The following is a 19,628-nucleotide window of genomic DNA, read 5'->3' on the forward strand; positions in this document are numbered from 1 at the left end:
ACCACTAGCCAATATAAAATGCATATAAAAATTTAAGTCTATTTGAAAATGGCACGAGTCCTTGACTTACGTAGGCGGTTCGAAACTCGCAGTTTTGTTATGACCGCTTGAGAAAGGGTTGTGTCCGCGGATTTTAGAAAAATGGAAAAAGAGCAATATCGGACGATTATTCAATTATCGTATTTGCTAGAAAAATCGAGCAACGAAATCAAAGAGCGCTTGTATGCTGTGTACGGTGACTCATCACCTTCGATGGCAACCCTTAAAAATTGGTTTAACGTGTTTAAACGTGGTCGCACGTCGATGTTTGAAGAGCCGCGCTCAGGTGCCTCGAAATCGGCTACTACGGAAGATTACGTGAACAAAATCCACGATCTCTTATTGACAGATCGCCGACTGAAAGAACGCGAGATAACGTAGTCATCTCAAAAGACCGAGTATGTCATACCTGCTTGAAATTTTGGGCATGAAAAAGCTGTCGGCACGGTGATTGCCGTGTTTGCTTACTCCGGATAACAAGCTTAACCGTGAGACTCTACATCGTTTCTACATTGTTTCGTAACCATTGACGAAACATGAATCCATTGCTACACACCAGGGATCAAGAAACAGTCGAAATAGTTACGGCAACCGGCGAACGTGCTCCGAAGGAGGAGAAGACTGTCTTATCGGCCGGAAAGGCGATGACTACCATTTTCTGGGATTTACGAGGGGTGATCTACGTCGACTACCTGAAAAATGACAAAACGGTCACAGGGCTCTACTATGCCGAATTATTGGTCCGATTCGACGCAAAATTGCAGCAAAAACGACCCCATGTAGCGAAAAAAAAGTTCTCTTCCGGGCAGAAATTTAAGTCAAAACAGAAGGTCATCGCCTCAAACGTATTTTTCATACGGGTTAAAGAAGTTCGAGTATCGCCGGGTTAAGCATATCGAGCTAAAAGTAGAATATGTTGAGAAATAAATCGCCACTCTTTCAAAATTTTCGTTTTTCTTTTGTAGGCTACGTACGTATCTGACAACAAATTAATTTTGCAAAAAAAAAACGGCATTTTTACACTATATAATTAATAATTACAAAAGACGATGAAATCTCTGCAGCAAACGTATAGGTTTTCTTTATATAGGTCTATAATAACTAAAAAAATCAGATTATTACATTTGTCACAGTCCCGAACGTCACAGAAATATAACAATATATACATATACATATATTTTTATTAAGTATCACACCGTGTTCCTCACTATTCATTAACATTTGACCCCAGTTATTAAACAATTCGTATTTTGCGCTATTGAATAAGTTATAATTTATATTGATAATTTTTACTGATAATTAATTTTCTTCGTTACAGTTATAGAACAAAATATAGAACAAGAAGAACAAAATAATAAATCGTCGGCGGATCTGAGGATACGAAAAACTCAACATTCGACGTTATCCAGAAAATTTGTAGAAGTTATGACTGAATATAATCGAACCCAGACAGACTACAGAGAAAGATGTAAAGGGAGGATACAGAGGCAGTTAGAAATCAGTAAGTAATCATTTTAGTATTCTATGATAAAAAATTAAGTATTGTACTTGACGACAGATTTTATAAAAACAACTTATTATCTTTTACTTAAGAAAGTATATTCTTAGTTTTTACGTGTGAAATGTTAACTATCTTGGGAGCTAGGGAAATCCCAAAAGTTTTAATAGTTATAGTTAAATAAACTATCACGACGTGGAAGGGATTTTGAAATTAAACTTTTTGGATCCTCTCAGCTCTCACGTAGTGGTATTTTAGCTTGACCATAGTTCCGATGAGGGCCAGAAGCTCAGCTGGGAATTAAATCGTTACGCATTTTAAAATTACATCTTTAGCTTTACCTAAGTTTTTGTATAAAATGCATAGGTATTTTAAATGATGTTACTTTAATAGATAAGTTAATTATCTCTTTTAGACTCTTTTTTACGCACTTAAGCACGCTTAGTTAGTACGTACATAACATGCTCTAGTTTTCTAGCATTTTCGTCCTTTATTAAAGAGAAGCTAGGTATCAAGGAATATATTAGATGTTATGTTCTCCTTCAAGATGCCGACACAGCGAGTGGTTCCTCATTCAAAATAAGCATAAAATCTAAAACTTCCATTTACTTATTATTTAATAAGGAAATTTGGTCTTCTGGTGTAAGCATTAAATGGTCTATAGCATTTTTATATTCCAAACCAGCGCTTTCTTTTGAGTCAAATATAAGTCCGATTAACATCAGAAGCTTCGTTAGCTTGAAAAATCCAATTACCATGTCAAGCAACAACAAAAATGAAGTGAAAAACACAAAAATACTCAAAGACAAGCAGGTCATCGAAATTTGCAAATCTATTTTTCATCATCTTTCCATTCCCATATTAATTCCATTAATGAAGATATTTTGGCACCATCGAGAAATGACCCCACCTTTGTCCTTTGACCCCACCAAGAGTTATCGAGTTACCAATAACTCGAACAGTCGATACCTTCTAGCAAGATTAAGGGAACCGGATATCTTAAAAACCATTAAGCTACATCTTGCTTTTCTACACGACCAAACTGCTTCAGTATGTTACAAAGGATTTACTAGCACAAACGTTAAACTCTTTTTGTCTTCCGAAGTACTTCCTACTAAGACTGAAGATCTACGAAAAATCCTAAAATTTAACTATGCCTATGGAATTGGTCCAACTGTGGTGGAAGCTGATCTCGCACAGCTTTTAGGTCCTTTTTCACTACGGAAAGAATTATTCACCTGCAAAAATCAAGGGAATGTCACCAAAATTACTATTCCATTGTATAACCAAAACGAAATTTTTTAACAATACGACGTGTTCTGTGGGACTAAAAACCTCAAAATATTTTAATGATGACAGCTTTAGCATGGTTCTGATTAATATTCGTTCTATAATATATAAAACAGATGAATTATTTTTGTTTCTAGAGAAATTAGGATTTCTCCCGATAGTAGCGGTTACAGAGCACTGGTTTGAAGTCAAAGAGCCCTTTTTTGTAGAAAATATACCATCATTGTTAGGTATGATCGTCCAAGTTCAGCTCATTGCGGCACAGTAATTCTTTCTACAAATAATGATTCATCTCCGATAATAAAATATGACTTTCTGTTGAATGAAGCCTTCTTTGAGTGTTCCTTAGTTTATAATTAATCTACACATTCTTTGCATTTATAGATTACCTGACTCTTCCAGGGAACTATTTTTTCAGAACCTGCTAAATTTGTTAGATGGCCTGGGGATAAAAGCAGAAAAATTCTATGCGTTAACTTAAATATTAATTACGATACTGCTTGTGCTACCCAACTATCCTTGGTCAATATATTCGAATCGTATGGTTTCACAATGCACGTTAATTATCCTGCAAGAATTACTAAAACAACATCTACCATAATTGATTATATTCTCTCAGATTTCTCACCCCTTGATGTATGTTCTACAATTATTAATGCAGGACTCTCTGACCATGAAGCAGTATATACCAAGTTTAACATTCTTAACAAACAATCCTCGAAAACCCAACGTTTAGGTAGGATTTTTTCCGCTCTAGAACTTTCGTAAATTCCAAAATTTATGCTTGATTTCTGGGTGGCACTTTCCTTCTGTGCACGTGGACTATAATTATTTCACTGATTTTTTAGATAGGGCTGTCTGTATTTTCAATAAGGCATTTTGTTTAATTACAATTAAGCCAAACATCACAAACCTTGGACTACCAAAGGTAGTCAGCCAAGAATATGCGTTCACTACTGCACATCAAGAAATTTACTACCAACGTCTTTGTCACTGAATATATCACCAAGTACAGAGGAACCTATCTTAAACTTATTAAAACAGCTGAAAAACGTACTATGAATACTTCGTTAACATGATTTAACATATAACATCAACTATTTTGCCACAACAAGATCTTATTTCCCATTTCCCCAATTCAAAAAAGGTCTCAAATTCATTCTTTAAAAGACCAGATGATAAATCTAATCTGATCCAAATAATTAATAGTATCAAAAGCAAATCTTCCTAGTACTGATGGACTATCCATAAATTTTTTTTCAAATCTCCCAAAAAATGTGTTGGAAGTCCTGGTCTCAATAATTAATAATTCCTAAATGATATTTCCAAAGTGCCTAAATACAGCCATTATCATTCCTGTTAATAAGGATGGTGAAAAATCTAATTCCTGCAGCTATAGACCTATTGCCTTACTACCGGTATTATCCAAAATTATTGAGCTTATAAATGCCCGACTTCTGTCGTTTCTCATTGAAAACATTTTATCACAAAATCAGTTCGGCTTTTTATGTAATAACTGTACCAGTGATGATATGTTTTCTGTACTACATATGGTTTACCAAGCACTGAACAATAATCTTTATACTGCCACTGTTTTTTGTGACTATGTCCAAACTTTTGATTGTGTAGATCACGACATTTTGGTAAAAAAAGAACTAAATTTCTAGTTCTAGGAATTCGAGGTTTTTCTTTGAATTGGTTCCAATCTTACTTGGGAAATAGGAAACAACTACTTAAAGCAAATGATCTAGTCATAAAAGCATTGTATGTGGAGTACCACAAGGTTCAGTACTGGGTCCTCTACTTTTCCTTATCTTTATAAATGACATCACTAATTATCGATTGAAAATTTTTCTTTTTGCTGATAATACCAGTATCACCTGGAGAAACTCAAATATTGTAACTCTTCATGCAACTGTAACTACAGATTTACTTTTTTTAACGTGGATAAGACAATAGCATTATCCTATAAAGGAGCTCTTCAATCCTTGCTTCTTAATAACAGCCAGATCAGTATCGTTGATTCTGTAAAATTTCTTAGTATTTATATAGACAGCAACCTTAAATCGTCCATTCATATCGATTTGTTAAGTAAGAAACTAGCTTCAGCCTACTATGCAATAGTATATGTTTCGAACGAAATCAATTTCTTCTTCTTCAAGTTCCTTCTCATATCGGAGGTTATAAATCATCATCGCTATTTTAATTCTATTGGCCGCGCTTCTGAATAATTCTAATGAGTTGCAACCGAACCACTCTCTCAAATTTCTTAGCCAGGATATTTTGCGTCGTCCTGGGTTTCTCTTCCCTTGTATCTTCTCTTGCATAATGAATCTAAGTAATACGTACTTCTCGCCCCTCATTATATGACCCAGATATTGAATCTTTCTAATTTTAACAGTTTTTATGACTTCACATTCTTTCTTCACTCTTTGTAACACCTCTATATTAATTACTTTTTCAGTCCACGATATTCTGTGGATTCTCCTGTAGCACCACATCTGAAAGGAGTTTAATTTTTTGATTTCAGACTGTTTTATTGTCCACGCTTTCATGCCATATAGTAAAGTAGAAAAAACGTAACAACGTAACATTCTTGTGTGGATCTCTAGATTAAGGTTACGGTTGCAAAGTAAGTTCTTCAATTTTATGAACGTGTTTCTTGCCATTTCTATTCTAGATCTGATTTCTTTTGTTTGATCTCCATCTTCGGTTAGCCACGTTCCTAAATCAAAAATCAATTTAGCATCTTCTAAAATAACATATTTTTCTTTGTTCGAATCTCATCTTCCATATGGTCTTACTTATTGAGTTTCTAGGACAGCTGCCCAATCTGATGTTATTTTTAAATTACGAAAAAGAAGCAATACGGTATCTGTTTGGCCTCAGAAGAAGAACACATTGCAGAAGCTACTTCTAAAATCACGCGATTTTCACTCTTCTACATATACAGGGTGTCTCAGTGTAGATTTTAGTATTTAAACTTACCTTACGCCGACCCTGTGCGAAATTCCATGGAAACGATGCACCAGCCGTGTAGCCGACACGTGCGGATTTCAGTTTTCAGTTACCATAGAACAGTGGACCAAGATGCAGCGTGCTTACATGGTTGAGGCGTATTTTAAAGCCAACGATTCCCATACAGTGGCTCGGCGGCGTTTTTGTGTGCGGTACAATATTAGACGCGTGGGGGATCATGCGTGCACCATCCGCGATGTTAGTGCACGCATGGGTAAAGAAATTTAGAAAAGAAGGAGATGTCACAAATGTGAAACATCCAGGCAAGCCAAAAACTATTCGAACTCCTGTCAATATTGAAAGAGTTCGACGTGCTGTGAATGGTAATCCTCGGCGTTCACTTCGCAAACATGCACAAGCGCTAAATTTGTCTCGTGCTAGTATCCAGCGTATTTTAAAGCAGGATTTAAGTTTTCACTCTTATAAAATTCAGTTAAACCAATATTTGAAAGAAACTGATCACTTACTGAGGAAAAATTTTTCTGAGGAGATGATGACTCGTTTTTGGGATGACGGTGGCTTAGAAGGGATTATTTTCAGTGACGAGGCTCACTTTCACCTTAATGGATATGTCATCAAGCACAATGCTCGCTACTGGTGTCCTGAAAATCCAAACGAATTACACCAGAAACAGTTGCATTCAAGAAAGGTGACGGTTTGGTGTGGCAAGTCTGCATCGACCTTATTTTGTTGAAGATGCTAGGGGACGCACGCTAACTGTTAATAGTGCACGATACACTGCCATGTTGCGGAATTGGCTACGTCCAGAATTGAATAATTTTCCAGGGTATAATCCAGGCAATACATGGTTCCATCAAGACGGTGCTACGCCATACACAGCGAACATTTCAATAAACGCCCTAACAGTTTGTGAAATGTTTCCAGGTACACTAATTTCACAAAATGGTGATATTCGTTTTCCCCCAAGATCTCCTGACCTTACCCCTTTAGATTTTTTTCTGTGGGGGTATTTAAAGAACATCGTCTACGCTAACCCATTAGCCACCATCGAAGAGCTGAAGCAAAATATTCGCAACGCTATTAACAACATTCCAGTGGATATGTGTGAGCGCGTCTTTCTCAATTTGCGCTCCAGATTGCAAGAGTACTACCAGCGAGATGGTCAACATATAACCGACGTGTTATTTAAGAAATAAAATCCGCATGTTCTGTGTGTCTATTTTCCTAATAAATGTTTTTCTAAGAGGTTCTAAAACCGAGTTTTATTGATTTAAAAACTAAAATCTACTCTGAGACACCCTGTATTTTAGAAACTATTTGCTTAATTCGTAAACACCTACATGTTTTTCCAGCAAGACCCAATCATGGCTACTCCATCAAAAATTCAACCTTCAATGTTTATTTACCGATTCCTTCCACTGAGTTAGTAAAGAAATCTACATTATAATCGGCAAAAAAACTATACAATCATCTCCCTTTACAACTTAAATCTGCAACATCTTTCCCCAAGTTCCGTAAAATGACAAGAGCCTATCTATTTGAAAGACCATATTTAGTAGAAGAGTTTCTTGATGAATCACTAAGAAATTACAGGACCTTTATGTACACGTAACTAAAGCTATGACATGCAGCAACTTTTATTTTTCGTATAATTTGCATTTTATTTAAATGTTGCAATGGATTGTTTATTATCTTTTATTTTGTGATATTGACGATTTATGTAATTTCAGTATTTTGTACAATGTTCAATGACAATAAAGCATATTTCTATTCTATTTTTCGCAATAGATGATAACTCTTAGATCTTATGTAGTTTGTTGTCATAATTGTCTAATACTTGACCCACCATGTACATTCTCATATGCTTTCACCACAGACTTAAGATTAAGAATATTTCTCAATGTATGTCTTGTTGCAGAAGTTATTAATCAGACACAGGGAAACTGTTTATTTTTAGCAAAAATGGAAATTATTTTCCTAATATGCAAAATATTTCTTTTTGTTTTTCTTTTTAATAAAAAGATGCAACGTTCCTAATGAAATTCTAGTGTTATTTAAATAACTACGAGCCGAGAAATATAATGAAATTCCTAGCCAAACATTACAATATATGCATTAAAAAGTTCGACTACAAAATGCTAAACGTCGCCTTCTTATTGCTTAGTCTATTGAGTGAAGGAGTCTCTCCATGAAAGAATGTCGAGATTAAATTAAAGCAAGAAAATAAAAAAGGAGATTATGAGATTACGTCGCGACATTAATAAGTTCTCTTGTGTGTCGTGTTTTGTTCATGGGAAAATTAATTTCCTTTGGTGATGTGATGAGGCGTTAAGTGTTTGCGTATATAAGATTAAACGAGATCAACAAAAATGTCTTATTATATCAGAGCAGTTTATTAGACGATATAAAAAGGATTTAATATAATAACTCTGGCGCTGTTTGTGTTACGTCATAAAGCCTCGCAAAATCCGGATTAATATGACAGAGTTAATGAATTTGTGAAATCTTACTCGCGAACTGCTTAAATAATGAAAAATATATGCTGAATGAAAACTTATTCCTAATAATAATGATTTTAGGATCCACTTATACAGAGTGTGCAACAAAAAAGTAGGTCATTTGAAATTGGGTTTTCGAAAAAGTACTAAGGTACTAAGGGACTTAGGGTGGTATAACGAAGGCTCTAAAAGAAACGGAAACTGTCCGACCGTTCTGACCCGTAAAGAAAAACTAAGCCATAATACCAAAGAGCTAATAGGTAAAAGAAGACAGCTGACGGAAAAATACAGCTCCAACTACACAACAATGTGTAGATATCCACCGGTCAATCCGAAAAGACGTAAGAGAAAACAATACAAGAGAACTAACTAGAATAATTCAAAAAAACAAAAGTTTATTTTATTATGATGCGAAATCTGAACAACATAGGCAACAAAATATGTACAAAATAAAAAACAAAGATGGAAACATTACTAGTGATAGAACCAAAATTCTTGAGGTTGTCGAATCTTTTTATCGCGAAATGTTTGAAAGCACCGACGAAAGGCAAGATCAGCTCCTGCCCAAAATCACAAACCAGGGATCTGAACTAATGCCAGAAATAACTCCATACGAAATCAAAACGGAACTGTTAGAAATGAAAAATAACAAATCCTCTGGCGATGACGGATTAGTGATCGAAGCGATCAAACTATATGGAAATAAAATTATCCAGGCTTTGGCCAAGCTTTTCACCGAATGCATCTACCAAGGAAAAACTCCTTCTCAATGGAACAATGAAGTCATTATTTTATTACGCAAGCAAGGAGACATAACAGATCTAAAAAACTACTGTCCTATCATGTTGCTTTCACACATATATAAATATTTCACAAAAAAAAAACTGGACGCTAAATTAGACTTCTATAGTATATTTGAAAAATAAGCTGGAGTAAATTGTCAGAATACTAATCTTCGAACCTCTAAATACATAGGCGTGCACATCTTCTAACTAAAACGTAATCTTAAAAGCAAAGTTTGCGTTAAATTTATGTGGATATTTAGAACAAAGAAATAAATCCAATCCAATACTGATTTAAAATAAAAAGATACACATAAAAAGAATAAAAATTCTATTAATTGTGAAACATACTGTTAATATAAAATAATAAAATACAATAAATTATACTGAAACGTAAAATACATACACAAAAACTGTAAGTTTTTATACATTCCCATTAATAATTAATAATATTCTTAATACTAATAATATTGGAAATAAGAATGAAAATTATATTAGCAATAAAAAAAATAAATAAATAAAAAATAAACAGTGAAGTTGACGGTAATTAGTTCAAATGTAAAATAAACTTCTGAGCTACAGTTGAAAGTTAAGCTTTCTCATAGGCGAAGTATTTCAATTCCTCGTGTTTTGGCTACCTCCTCAATAACATATTTTTTATAATTTTGTTGATTAATTTTAGCAAGCTCTAATAATTCTGCTTTTGTCATTGTATCGTCAAAGATTAAATTCTTAGAAGTTAACCACATTGCAATTTCATCTTTTCTCCATTGAGTAGTTGGTAAACGTTCAACTAATCTAGAGTGGTAACTTGCATTGTCCATCACAATAACTGAATTTTTAGGTATGAATTCAATCATCTGCTCGAAATATTCTTTAAACACGTCTCCGTTCTGTCTGAAAAAGATTAGTAACATCTCTTCGTGATAAGCACAGGTCTTTTTTGATTCAAACAAAAGTAAACCCTCCTTAAGAAATCCATTCATACGTCCTATATGGGTAACAATTAATCTTCGACCTTTACCTGTTGGTTCCTTGAAACCAGTTGAATATCCTTCCAGAAATGCTTGTCGACATGTTTTTATAGTTTTGTCTTTTCAAACTCTCCCTACAGTATGCCCTTCATTAACCCACGTTTCGTCTAAATAATACTTAAATGTTCTTATTTTCTGTCCTCATTTTTTTTTTATTTTTCTAAGGTAGTCCTGTCTCCAACACACAATTTCTTTGGAATCGATAAGCATTGACTGTCTGCCAACTTTTTCATACTTAAAGCTTGACTCATGCAAAACTTTCCAAAGTTTCTCTCTACTTATTGTGGGAAATCGGGATCATCGGTAATGGCTTGTAAAACTTTATCTACAATTGGTATTTGTTTATTAAAAAAAAAATGAGTGGACCATTCTACGAATTGCATTTTTGAAAAATTCATCCACATTCACTTTCGACAATTTTGGTCTTTCTGTTGACGGTTTGGTTGGGGTTATACCAGCTGATTTTTCCTCTTTTAAAATGTTGTATGCAGTTGATTTTGAATATCCCATTACTTTAGACGAAATTTCAACTATACTATCAACAGTATTGGAAGGATTGTGTTGCTTAAAATAATTGTAGACATTGAGGATAACACTCTTTTCGTTAAGTGATAAATGATTCAACTTTAATTTTTTAATAATATAATCACACCTTAATTCCATATTCTATAAACTCACTATTCACTCTTGCAAAACACAACTGTGTCAGATCTCTTCACTCGCTTATAATCGACTGAACAAAAATATTCTGATATTAATGTATGACTATTTAAAGACAATTAACCATTTTATTAATCATTGGTTTTCCAAACAAAATCGAAATTTATACTATTTAAAATAGCGTTCACAATTATCGGAAACCATCTTTCGCTAGTCGACTTTTTCCACATAAACTCTCAAAAGACCATTAACTAAATACCTATTAATTTTAAGAGTTTCTTTATTTCTTGTTATTTAATGGGTCATTATCATAACGACAAAAATAACCATAAATAACGTTACTAAAATAAACAGATTTATATAAATCTAATATTCTTTTAAAATTGTTTAAATATCTAATAAACCGAAACAAATAATGTAATTCCCTTAAAGTACGGCTATGACCAGCTGAATAATCCCTAGCCTACTGTTCTAACAATAGCAGGTAACTAAATTTTACGATAGTCCATGTCACGTGGACACATACATAGGTCGCACAGGGGACGTTCGCTGGCCGAGAGTAAATAAGAGTGTGTGATCTTAGTGTGTCCTGCACGTGGGCGTGTTAGAACCGTTTGAATAAACCGTGTACTAGCACTAGTTTTCCGCTGTCGTGTATCTGGTTTTAGCGATGTTAATTTAGATTGCGATAGAAACCATTCGCACTGCCACTGACCAATCACTTTTTGTTTAAAAAACGTTTTGAGATCTTTACATACACTCTCACGCAGTAATTCAGATTCCGCACTTGTTGCTGCATCACGAGCACTACTGTCTGCCTCTTCATTGCCGATAATTCCTATATGCGAGGGGATCCATATAAATTTAGGAGTTACGTGGTTCCCTTGGGCGATTTGTAGTTCAGGTTTTATTAGTTGCTCCAAGGGCTGTTTAGGATACAGATGCTGTATTGCAAGAAGAGAGCTGAGCGAGTCGGTGAGAAACAGAGGTTTTGAAATTCTTGAGAGGTTTGCATGTTTTAGGGCACGGTACAAAGCAAACAGATCAGAGGTGATATAATCATTGTCATTATTTTGTGGAATATAGTAGAAGCGCCTAATACTTTCCTGTGCATTTATACATACATCTACATACGTAGAATCTGAATCTGCAATAAAAAAATGGGGATTTCTATTTAGGATTAAAAGTTGTCCCCCCGCCCCTCCCCTAGCGAGTAGTGGTGAAGAGTCATGTTTGGTGTCATTCGATAAATTTTTGAAAAATATTAAACACCTGTTTTTTTTATCGAATACAGTTTTTTTTCTTGATATTTATAAAGATATTTAATTAAAAAATGTTCCGAATAAAAATTACTTTTGCATAAGAAATCCAAATCTTCAATGAAAAATGGGAGTTCTTATTTAAGATTTCAAAATTGGACCTATTTTTGGTCCATAGAGTAATACCATGTCCTAAAGACAATTGTCTGAAGTTGCTCATAGAAAGCTGCACGTTCTGTTTTGAGTATACAGTTTCTTGTACTATATTGTCTTATTAATAAGTCTAATTTACAGTTGAATTAGGAACAAGTACACCTAAGTATGGAATCTATTTTATAAAATATAATTAATGGACGATTCCTGGATTTTTCAATTCCGATAAGCAACTTAAAGAAGTATATATATGATTCAGCTACATAAGTCTTATAATCCTGACAGAAATCAATAATGATAAATTAATGCTGCTCTGTTTATTTCGGTGAAATAAAAAAAAACGTTCTCCGGCACGCTATTTTCTTATCAATTGACCCAAGTTTGCGCTAATAAAAAATATAACAGTGTTCTAAATTTATCCAATACCACAATTTGTATAAGAATTTTAACGAGCTCATATAGTCCAGTCGGTAGTTTTACGATTTGTTAAAATAAACTGAATAAAAACTGAAAATTTATTTAGAAGATTCGTGCACAAACAAATTTCCTTGATTCCCTTATTGTTTAATAATATCGATCAAAGCGTAAAGGAACACTAATAGAATATAAAGATGTTAATATGAAACAAATGAAACGTTTATTGTATGATCTTTAGTTTACCACAATTGGTATTTACATTTATTTTAGTTGGAATATTTCATATTTATTATTTTTCAGCTCATGGCCGAAATATTCAATTTTTCTCTTTTTGATGGTGTTAATAACTTCAAACCGTTTGCATTTATTGAGTTGAGCTTAATAATTACTCATAAATTGTTTGTGACAATCCACAAAATTTGTAACAATTCACACGGAATATAACTTTACATATCACATTTTGTTAATATTTTCTTCAACTCTACTCGTCTGTTTATGAGATATTTGTAAGTTACTACCGACTCTCATATTACCAACATTTCATTACCAACTGTATATCATTACCACCAGAATATCATTACCAACTGTAATTATTGATGTACTTATTGATAATCTAAGCAACCATGACGTTGCTTAGATTATCCATATTTTTAACTAAAATTAATAACTATAATCCATTTTTTTATTTGATTATTAAACTTCAAGCCAAATACGTCACTTTTGGTTGCTTCCTCACACAAAAATGCATGTAGATCTTTCGTACTGATAGTCAACAAAATAGTGTCGTCAAAATATCTTCATAAAAGTTCATAAGTTGTTAATTACAACACCATTGTCATTTGTTGCAGATTTTCCGCAATTTTTTGGTTCAAACAAATGATGATATAATTAAATATTGATCTTTCTTCCTCTCTATTGAAGTTACTTTCAGTAGTTTCAGAAATTCTAGCATTAATGGAAGAGAGGAGAAAAGTCAAAGGAAGAAATGAGACAAAATATCAAGAACTACAAAGTAGAATTAAAATAGAGATAAAAAAGGCCAAGGAAAAGTGGTTAACAGATCAATGCATAGAAATAGAAGAGCATGACAGAAAATACGACAGCTTTAATATGCATAAAAAAATAAAAGAACTAACAAATACCAAAAAGCGAGCACACTATGGGATACTCAAAGATGATAATGATAAACTCATTTCAGACATCAAAGATAAACTAAGATTTTGGCAAGAATACATAATGAAACTATTCGACGATGATAGAATGATACAAGAAGAACCACAAGAACAAACAGGACCGAAAATAATAATGTGCGAATTAGAACAGGCAATTAGAAATGCAAAGACCGCAAAATCAGTAGGCCCAGATCAAATACCCACTGAGTTAATTAAATGAATTGACGAAGAAATACTGCATATACTTTTAGATCTGTTTAACAAAGTATATACAACAGGAGTAATACCTCAAGATCGGTTGCTGTCCACGTTTGTAACACTACCAAAGTCAGTACATGCGATATAATGCTCCCAGTACAATACAATTTCCTTAATAAGCCACACACTTAAGATATTTCTCAAAACAATACATGGAAGACTATACAAAAAAATAGAAAAAGATATAGATGACACCCAGTTTGGATTCAGAGGAGGACTAGGAACGAGAGAGGCTCTGTTCGCTTTTAACGTTCTCGCGCAAAGACGACTAGATATGAACCAGGATCTCTATGTCTGCTTTATAGATTATCAAAAGGCTTTTGATAGAGTACAACATCAGAAACTAGTAAAACTGTTGAAAGAAAAGAATGTAGATAGTCGAGATATACGGATTATTGTCAATCTGTACTGGAATCAAAAAGCAAAGGTTAGAATCGAAAATGTCGAAACAGAAACAATAGAAATCAAAAGAGGTGTTAGACAGGGTTGCGTGTTGTCCCCATTATTATTCAATCTGTACAGCGAAGCTATTTTTAAGGAAGCAATATCAGAGGAACAACAGGGAACATAAGATTCGCAGACGACACCGCTGTTTTTGCAGACAGTCTAGAAGCATTGCAACGCTTAGTAAATAGATTACATCAAGTCAGTATCAAATATGGACTACAAATGAACGTTAAGAAAACCAAGTTCATGATTATTTCTAAGCAACATACAGTAGGAAGGGTAGATATCGAGGGAAAATAAGTAGAAAGAGTGAGTAGCTACAAATATCTGGGAACCTGGGTAAATGAAAACAATGACCAAGGTAGAGAAATAAGGACACGCAGTGAAATTGCAAGACAAGCATTTATAAAAATGAAAACAATGTTTGTCAATCGAGACCTTCTTTTGGATCTGAGGATAAGAGCCTTAAGATGCTACGTGTTCTGGACTTTGTTGTATGGAATGGAAAGCTGGGCACTAAAAGTGGATAACATAAAGAAGTTGGAATCATTTGAGTTGTGGTGCTATAGAAGCATTCTGAAAATACCATGGACCCAACGAGTTACAAATGCAGAAGTGTTAAGAAGGCTACAAAAGGATTGCGAGGTCATAAAGCACATCAAAACAAGAAAGCTGGAATATTTAGGCCACATTACCAGAGGTGCGAAATATGAGATATTAAGGCTCATAATGCAAGGTAAAATCAAGGGTAAAAGATCCATAGGAAGACGAAGAATTTCCTGGCTGAGAAACCTAAGAGAGTGGTATAGTTGCAGCTCAGTAGATCTTTTTAGAGCAGCCGCTAATAAGGTACGGATAGCTGTGATGATAGCCAACCTTCTATAGGAGAAGGAACTACAAGAAGAAGAATTGAAGTTACTCGATTACCAAACAGTTACTAGAGATTTAGTCACTCGTGTTTCATTTGTTACTATGCACTCATATCTGCCTGCCGATTTGACTTTTGCTTTTACTTTGCTTGAGTAAACATGTTTATTCATTGTCACATTTTTTTTTTGATACCGTTTCGGCCTATTTAGGACCACCTACTCAGGTTTTTATTTTAATGCAATATCCATTTTTCCATGTTTTTTGGTCATCTACTTTCAGGTATTCTATGGATACCAGTTTAGTCTTTTGGCTTCGATAGTATCTATTATGTCTATTTCAATTTCAATTTCTTCCTAATGTCTACGTTCCTCACCTTATCAAGTCTAGTGTGCCGGAAACATTATCTCCAATAGTCCATTTCAATGGCCTTAATTTTTAATTTGTTTATTTGATTGATTTCCCAACGTTCGGCGCCGTACAATCCAATACTTTCTATTATTGTTTCACAAATTCTTCATTTTCTTTTATTATTTTATTATTCCACAATAGTCCGTGTAGCTGTCTAGTGGCTGATCTTGCTTGACCAATCATAGAATGTATTTCTTCGATACTCCATGCTTTTGATGCTATTTGGACTCACAAGTATTTGAAGGTTTCAGTTGATTTTCTAGTTCCACTTCAATTTGTATGCTTTCTGATTTTTCTCCTTTAACTAAATACTCGGTTTTTGTATATTAATTGTAAGAGCCCACTTGGTGTACTCCTCTTCCAGTTTTCTAAGCATATAGTCTATATCACTCTCGTCTTCAGCTAAAGAGGTTAGAATACTGTATCTCGTAATATTACAGAAATCATTATAGGAGAAGAATAACACGGTTTTCAAAAGGGAGGTCTACTAACGACAATATTTTGATTAAACTTCGCATAGCATATTGCATTCATAGATGTGGAAAATGCCTTCGACCGGGCTTATTTATACATAACGGCGATATACCTATATACATAATTATAGTTTACTATTTGAAAGAGAATATCAAGTAAATCGGATTAGTGTGGGGTAAAACAATACGGACGGCCATTTATAAGTTATATGTAGTATATATGAATTTTAGTATAAATATATTGACAAAAAAGACCAAAGTAAGGGCGGTTGAGGTAAATAACCCATACGAACAAAAATAGTAATTGACGCTCGTCCACTAGAACAATAAAGTCACTTCAATTACACAAGTTTCGAGAAAGATAAAGACATTGATCACAAAAGTATCAGGTTTCAGTAAATATGCGGAAAAGTTCAGAGCCACATTTACTCGTAGTCGTACTTTCTATGGATGTGAAAGGTAGTTAATGACGCAAAGAGATAATTCTAGAATCCCGAGTTAGAAATCAATATTACAATCCTAATCTAATTTGTAACTGCTCTAAATATTTCTTTTGATTCAAACCCAAAGCAATCTTAAAATGCGCAATATACAAAAACTAAATAAAAAATCCATTTGTTGGCTGTTTCTAAAACTAGTTGCAATTATGAATAAAACATCAGCAAAATATAATATATTTTTATTCAAATTTAGAGTAGTCATAAATTTGCCTCTGAAGTGGGCAAAGCATAAATGCCGAGCTTCGAAAGTTACTTGACGTCCGCGTTGGTTATTTGACTCTCATTCATAACTTTTCTGACCCCAATTTTTTATTCGGTTAACAGTGTTGCCTAAAATTTGTGAAAAATTCACCGATGCCACCATAAAATTTATGATTATTAAAAAAATAAGTAAAATAAAAAATTTAATGGGGAAGTAAGAAACCATTTTTAACTTTTGTTTTTTCTTGCAATTCTTGATTTACTTAGAAGCTCTATTTTTTCAAATATCACGCGGTCTTCTAATATACCTACTTTCTCAGTGCACCTTTATAGTCTAGGCGGGATCTGTTTTGGATGGGACATTTTCCATAGGAAGCTATTTTTTTGCTGGAATCCCTTCAGGATGTGCCCAGTATCGATAATCACGATATGCGCCAGTCGCAAACCCTGTGCTAAATTTTTTATTTAACAAAATCTGAAAACAATTGAAAATTTCTCATTTTTTTGCTCGTATTTTCGTTTATAATTCGGAAAATATTGATCCTAGAGAAAAAATTATAAGAAGTTAAAAGTTTCGTTATTCAATTTTACACAATATTTCGTTAGCTAGAAATTGAAAATTTAATGTTTATTGTTGAAAAAATAGCAATAATTGAAAAAAAAGTACAAAAAAATGAAGTTAATCCTTTAAATGTTTTCGACTTTCTAAACTTGACCTACAAGCTCCATATTCCGCCTAGAAAAACTTTTTAATATGTTTAAAACGTGTGCTAAATCTTGTTAAGATCGGTCGGATAGGTTTTGCATAATAATTTTGCAACCCAGTCTACTGGAAAAAAATTGCAAATTTTCAAATTTATAGTAGGCCCTAAATAAAGCCCTCAGATAGTTGCAAATTTTTTTACACATAAAAGAAGCCTCAAACTTTCAAACTCTTTTTGTAAAATTCAAATCGGTTCACTAGGAGAGCCTAGAAATTTTTTTAAAGCTTTAAACATTTTTTGTATATATTAGGCTTATAAACAAATTGAATAACTTTACGAGCTTTAAACATATCAATTTCAAAATTTATACACTTAAAGAATATTAAAAGACGCTTCTTTAAAAAAAAAAAAGATACATTCGGCTTACTGGTTGCCAAAATATTGAAGGTCAAAGTTGGCATACATTTGCCGTGTAACCATAAGTGATAGAGGGCTCGTTTTTAAACAAATACCCTCGTCTTGTCAAGTACTTTTTATATGAAAAGTTTTACGTAATGCGCTCTATGGCAACATCCATAAAAAAGACAAATAAAAAACCGTTTTCGCGTAAAATGTCGCTCGGATTGCATGAGAGGTGGTGGTGGTGGACATTCACTCGAAATGTGAATCGGCGAGTTCCAAATCATAGCGCGAGCTAAAAATTGTATTATCTCGGCTTCTTGTTTACCAATTTTGCTCTTTTTTTTTTTAATCGATGTCTCGGACGACAAGGATTTCAAATATCATATTTTCAAATACCATTTTTAATTGCAAAATTGGGAAATTTGCAATAAACAATTGTATGTTAAACAAGTAAATGCATTTTTTCTTTATGCATTTTTTTTGAGCTTGCAATTTATACATTGAAGTAAATTGTTACTTTTAGTAAACAAATATGTATTTATAAATTGTTAATAAATAATTTAAATTGTTAAAACAAAGGCGAACGAAAAAAATTTTTTTTTTTCATAAATAAACTTTATTTTGACTCAATATTCAATAATTTTTTGTCTTTTCTTTTTTTGGAAGGACAAGAATCTTCAGGTCTGACCTTGCCCTTCAATATCTCGGCAACCAGTAAGCCGAATGTATCGTTTTTTTAAAGAAGCGTCTTTTAAGGATCTTTAAGTGTATAAATTTTGAAATTGATATGTTTAAAGCTCGTTAAGTTGTTCAATTTGTTTATAAGCCTAAAAAATGTTTAAAACTTTAAAAAAATTTCTAGGCTCTCCTAGTGAACCGATTTGAATTTTACAAAAAGCCTTTGAAAGTTCGAGCCTTTCTTTATATGTAAAAAAAATTGCAACTATCTGAGCGCCTCTGAGAGCAACTATTTAGGGCCTACTATAAATTTGAAAATTTGCGATTTTTTTCCATTAGGCTGGATTGCAAAATTATTATGCAAAACCTATTCGACCGATCTTAACAAAATTTCGCACACGTTTTAAACATATTAAAAGGTTTTTCTAGGCGGAATATGGAGCTTGTAGGTCAAGTTTAGAAAGTCGAAAACATTTAAAGGATTATGTAGAACACAGGGGGATTTTATCTTCTCCTCCTGACGTGTTGCTCACTGCCTGTTGGGGCAGTACCTTCGATCTGGTTCTAATTATATCTATTAATTAATTAAAATTTGTTACCTTACATTTGGCGATCACACTTCCCGTATTACACTTTAAAAAACATCTTACTACTTGAGAAACTTTATTTTGCGTTAATTGAACATTGTGTGTTGAAAAATGAGCGAATTAATTTTAATTAATCAAATGTGACAGTGACACAATGACTGATGTTTTTTTTCTAATAAAATTGAGAAGAGAATACGTGATAATCTCGCAATTATGTGCAAAGAGTATATGCAACATCTATCGTGCATTCTCGGGTACAACTCGACTTAAAACTAAAAGTAGTATTTTTTAAAAAAGGGTGTTCGTCATTTGGATCATA

The 19,628-nt window shown here is 33.4% G+C and overlaps 1 protein-coding gene across 5 annotated transcripts in view; it reads left to right on the top strand.

Annotated features, from left to right (window-relative positions):
• Positions 1–19,628, top strand: part of Syx1A (Syntaxin 1A) — a 526,136-nt gene that overhangs the window by 368,129 nt on the left and 138,379 nt on the right. For all 5 annotated transcript variants that reach the window (XR_011950302.1, XR_011950303.1, XM_072525768.1 and 2 more), the window contains exon 5: positions 1,358–1,540. Coding sequence is in view for 3 of the 5 variants with exons in the window: in XM_072525768.1 (XP_072381869.1) it covers positions 1,358–1,540 (183 nt within the window). In the remaining 2 variants the exon portion in view is untranslated. The remainder of the gene's footprint in view (positions 1–1,357; positions 1,541–19,628) is intronic.

The sequence above is a fragment of the Diabrotica undecimpunctata genome, chromosome 3 (genome assembly GCF_040954645.1).
Source record: "Diabrotica undecimpunctata isolate CICGRU chromosome 3, icDiaUnde3, whole genome shotgun sequence".
In the NCBI taxonomy this organism is placed as follows: Eukaryota; Metazoa; Arthropoda; class Insecta; order Coleoptera; family Chrysomelidae; genus Diabrotica; species Diabrotica undecimpunctata.